Consider the following 4898-nt stretch of genomic DNA (forward strand, 5'->3'; position numbering starts at 1 on the left):
ACAAACAATTACATCACGAAAGAAGAGCAAGAGCGAGAGTGAGTAAAACGCGAGACGAATATCTTGGGAGGGCAATTCCCATAATTTCATATGGTGAGAGGGTCATTTGATTTTTTTTTTTAAAAGAGGTCATTTTGCATTTTGGACCCATTATTTTGATCATCCGTACAAGTATTTTAGAAATTTATTTATTGGGGTCAAATTTAGAAATTTGTTAAATTGTTGGTGGTGAATAATTGGGTCTTAGATTCAATTACGGGCCAACGGAAACGAGGAGGGTGAAGCCCATGAGTCATTGCTATTAGAACAGAAATAAAATTCTCTATTATATTTTTTATTTGAAATGTAGCGCAGAATCTCAGTATGCATCTCCCCTAAGATCGCGCGGAATCGAATAATCATTATTCATTATCATTACTTCCACCAATGGCTTCGTGCCGCATAAATCTTCCTCACCGGTGTTCTCCCGGAACGCCGCGCCTTGGTCCTACTTCTTCCCTCCAAAACCCTAATCCTCTTCCTCAGTTACTTCCTCCATTTCCATTTTCTCGTCTCAATTCCAGTAAGGTAACCTCTCTTTCCTCTCTCTTTCTCTTCCCTTTTTTGGTCTTCCCGAAACTTTCTCATTTCTCTCCAATGTTTGTTTTACCATTAGTTATCCTCTTCCAGAATCCGCCACCGAAGTATTGTTGCCATGAACCCTCCCATGGCGAAGGAGGCGAAGCCTGTTTCAGAGGATAGAATGCTCGTTAGTACTTCCTTTCTGTTACCTTATTTTGTATTTTTGTGTTTCGCTCAATATGGGATTGATTATTATAAATTGTAAGAAAATTCGCAACTTCTGATTAGAATTTGGTGAACCTATAGTTCTCGACTGCTGATTTGGATCTTTTGGAACGATTTACATTTTTTTTTTTTTTTTCTAATTAATTTAGTGTAGTCGATGGATTTACAGGTGTATGTTCCGCCTCATCCATTGATCAAGCACTGGGTTTCCGTTTTGAGGAATGAACAAACTCCTTGCCCCATTTTTAGTGAGTAATGATGCAGTTCTTGTAGATGTCTTCATATCGTACTGTTTTGTGTATTTTTATAGCCAATATGCCACGCAGGTTGGATCATTCTTCTTACTGTTTGTGTTTAAGGAATTCAACTAAGAAGATATTAAATAAGTTCTGCTGTTGTTATATGCAGCCTCATGGTATGCTTGGGATTGATTCTGAAATGACCAAAATTAAAAATGTTTTTAATAATTTAAATCAACTTTAATAGTATGAAAAATATGTTTAGAATTGAATTGATTTGAGTGATTAAAAGTGTATTTCGGATTGATTTCAAATGTGACAAACTGATTTTAACCATTTGAAAAACACCTCCTAAACATGCACTTAGTAGTAGGGCAGGGCAGTTTTCTCCATAGAACTTTCTCCTTTTGCCTACGGCATCAAGAATTATGGAGGAGATTTATGCTTTCTTGATTGCAGAAAATGCAATGGCAGAGCTTGGGAGGCTACTTATTTATGAAGCTTCAAGGGATTGGTTGGTTAGTTCTTATACCACTTTTAGTACTAAATTCAAGCTTTCCTAAGTAAAGTGAAACGGTTAATTGCTTAGATAAATACAAATAACTGACTTATAATTGTTTATTAGTTTTGTTTTTTGTATAAGAAATCTATTCTGATGGAAGAGGCACAAATCTTCAACTCTTATTGAATAAATATGTCAGTTTTAGTTTATATTTGTAATTCACTTACATAGTTGTGGTTCTATTCATATCAGCCTACTGTAACGGGAGAGATACAGTCACCCATGGGTGTTGCTTCAGTTGAGTTTGTCGATCCGAGAGAGCCTGTGGCTGTAAGAATTTTCTTTTTCCTACTCTCCTTCTGGCCTATTTTAATGTACTTCCACTTTTTTACGACCACCCACCGACACTGAGAGGAAAGAAAAGGGTAGCAATACGGTTTTGCTATTTTATTTCGGTTGAATTTCTTGCATAATATCCTAGAATTGTTCATATTACTATTGCCTTTTCAGATAATTCCTATCCTCAGAGCTGGTCTAGCTCTTGCAGAATACGCATCATCTGTGCTGCCTGCAACAAAATTGTACCATCTTGGTAAGGGAAGTAAGATAATGCAGAGTAATGTTCTGAACAGAAAAGATATTCATGTAAAGACTTACGGGTTGTAATTGTGTTTAGTTATCTTATATATTTTTTGTATCAATTTATTTAGTGACCTTGGTATGAACCCAATATTCATACCTTTCTAATTTCATGTTTTCTTTCAAATTAAAGGAATAAGCAGGGACGAGGAGACTCTTCAACCAACTGTATATCTTAACAAGTAAGATTTCCAAGTCCTTGAAAATACTACTTTGTTCCTTGTTCTATAGCCCTAAGGTAAACCAGTGTCAACTTTTCCTTGTTTCACTAATAAAGCTCTAGATGAATACCATACTGGACACTTTTTTTGAATTTAACATGTGGGATTGAAATTCAAACCGTTGACTTTTTGATCGAGAATATAATGTCTTGCACAAGAGTCCATATTTAACTATTCATAATTCATGTATATTGTTTTGACAGGTTACCAGAAAATTTTCCTGAAGGTTGTAGAATCTTTGTGGTCGATCCCATGCTTGCAACCGGTCAGTATTCTACTAATTAATGTAACTCCTTTTTTCTATTTGATTCTTTGAATTATCTTGGTTGCTTAGTTTAGTTGATGTCTACCCCACTTATTCCACGAGATAACTACTCGAGCAACCAAAAATTGGTATTGCTCATAGGACCATATGGGTCATTGCACTGCAGTCTAATTTTATAGCTCTGAAAGCATTGCGGATTTACAGCTCATCTTTTTACCATTGGGCCACGTCATGGTTATTTCTTCTTTGTATTGGTTGGTAATGCAAGTGCTTCTATTGATTAGAAAGTAAGTCTGATCTCTGTATAATTGAACATTTGAACATTTTATCTTTTTCCTGTTGACCCTGTATTCCTTGCTCCAGTCTTTACTCTGTTCATACCTGTCAATAACCTCATCTAGAAACTATGTTGTAGCCAATATTTTTAAATGCCCAAGGCGCACTAAGACACAATGGTCCTCTGGAGCCTACTTGCAAGGCGCACAGAAAAGCGCTTTTTTTTTTTTTTTTTTTTTTTTTTTGAGGTACACTATATATAAGAATATTACATTAAAAAGAGAAAGCATAGTTGAAGTGGAAATATAGGGAAAAAAGACCCCAAACACATGAAATTTTGCATTTAGGCTTAGTAAACTTGATTCTTTTAGTTAACAAAGGAAGACCTTAATTATTACTATTTTTTAAAAGTAATAAAAAAGCCCCAAGGCCACGCCTTTGAACCTTGGGGCTTCACAAAAGGCGCGCACCTGAGGGCTGCCTTATTTTGTGAGCCTCGCCTTAAAGGCGAGGGGCCAGACTTGCACTTTGGGCCTAGGCGCGTGCCTGAGAGGGCTTTTTAAAACACTGGTTATAGCTTCATGTAAGTTGTACACTTGTACTTGTGTAGAGTTAAAGTTTATGCAATATACTGGTGAATTAACAGGTTCTTTTATTTACCTTAATATGTTTTTCTGGGCATCGTTATAATTTCAGGTGGCACAATAGTGGCAGCTCTTGATCTCTTGAAGGAACGTGGAATTGGCAACAAGCAAATTAAAGTGGTACTGGAATTACCGCATCTATTGCTTTTGTCATGTTTTTGAGAAGAAGTAACTGTGTAAATGTGACTGGTGAGCACAAAAATCAATACGTCATGGTTTTGCACTGCAGCAGCAGTCATTAAGGAATATTGTCACGAAATCATATTCAGCTTTTAATCCGCTCATTTTGACTATCTGAAGTTCTGAAATCTATTGTATACTAAATTATACTAATAGGGATTGTCATATCGCAGATATCTGCTGTTGCTGCCCCTCCTGCCCTTCAAAAGCTCAGCGAGAAGTTTCCAGGGTAATCAATCACCTATTCTAATTGATCCAGTCTTAGCACTATGTCAAAAGTCTTCTACTAATCCTTTGATGTGTTTTTTGATCTTTTAGGCTACATGTATACACCGGAATTATTGACCAGACTGTTAATGAAAAAGGGTTTGTCATTATTACCGCTTGACTGAATCTGTTGCTCGGGAGGTAATGTAGGTAGAAATCTTTGCGCTTGGTATTGAGGTTGACTAATTGGATTCTTGCAGGTTTATAATTCCTGGACTTGGAGATGCTGGCGATCGGAGCTTCGGCACATAAAATTTGTTTCATCGAGCTTCAGTAATTTGCATCTCTAATTTTTACTTGGTAATGATCAAGTTGATTATTTGGCGATTGTAAGATTGCGTCCAAGGATTGATAATTTTTGAAAGTTACGTCAATGGAAGGCAGTATAGTAGAATTAGGCAAAAGCTGTGTTCTCTGGATTGTATATGTACTTCAATTCTTCGCCTTTATCTTAACCTACAATAAAAGATGAGTTAAATTAACAAGTTTAAACTGCATTTCTGGACCTAATCGATTTTAGTTTTAGTCGTCTTTTTTTCCCCTAAAGCAACAATATGATTGTTTATTTATAATATTCTTGATTTTGTTATAGTTTTTAAAATGATTTTGTCGTAGTTCGTTCTTTATAGGCATCTGTTAATAGGGTGTTTTGTAATTATTAGCTTAGCATCGGATTTTTTTAGATTGGAACCCCTTGTATGTGGGTGGGGGTTGGTTCTTATTTGAGTTTCTTATACCTTTTTATTCTTACTCGATGAAAGCTTGGTTTCGTATTCAAAGTACTTATAATTAATTACAGAGTGAAGCTTAATTTTCTGCAAGTAAAAAGAATTAGGATCTAATTTCTCTAAAAATGATCTTTACAAATCATATGCTTCC

General features: G+C 35.7%; 1 protein-coding gene across 4 annotated transcripts; it reads left to right on the plus strand.

The window, feature by feature from the left end:
- Positions 1 to 262: 262 nt before the first annotated feature.
- LOC120072557 (uracil phosphoribosyltransferase) lies at positions 263 to 4516 on the plus strand. 4 transcript variants are annotated; one of them, XM_039024946.2, is made up of 12 exons: positions 263 to 567; positions 656 to 748; positions 956 to 1034; positions 1485 to 1543; positions 1780 to 1857; positions 2038 to 2119; positions 2300 to 2348; positions 2591 to 2652; positions 3625 to 3692; positions 3926 to 3981; positions 4071 to 4118; positions 4220 to 4516. In XM_039024946.2, exons 1-12 carry the CDS (start codon positions 427 to 429, stop codon positions 4269 to 4271), a joined length of 867 nt encoding a protein of 288 aa, XP_038880874.1. In that variant the 5' UTR covers positions 263 to 426; the 3' UTR covers positions 4272 to 4516. The 4 variants fall into 4 exon arrangements, with proteins under 4 accessions (XP_038880874.1, XP_038880873.1, XP_038880876.1 ...); XM_039024945.2 differs by having other exon boundaries at positions 273 to 567; positions 941 to 1034; XM_039024948.2 differs by having other exon boundaries at positions 337 to 567; positions 670 to 748.
- The last annotated feature ends 382 nt before the right edge of the window (positions 4517 to 4898 follow it).

This window comes from Benincasa hispida, unplaced genomic scaffold (assembly GCF_027475165.1).
Source record: "Benincasa hispida cultivar pf3 unplaced genomic scaffold, pf3_genome.v1.1 HicScf1274, whole genome shotgun sequence".
NCBI lineage: Eukaryota > Viridiplantae > Streptophyta > Magnoliopsida > Cucurbitales > Cucurbitaceae > Benincasa > Benincasa hispida.

Bases quoted from the DNA above. Each gene is read 5' to 3' on its own strand.
- LOC120072557 (XM_039024945.2), top strand. From the start codon at position 427: ATGGCTTCGTGCCGCATAAATCTTCCTCACCGGTGTTCTCCCGGAACG. The intron at 568-655 runs GTAACCTCTCTT...TTTTACCATTAG, and splicing joins CTCGTCTCAATTCCAGTAAG to TTATCCTCTTCCAGAATCCG. The intron at 1,544-1,779 runs GTTAGTTCTTAT...TATTCATATCAG, and splicing joins AAGCTTCAAGGGATTGGTTG to CCTACTGTAACGGGAGAGAT.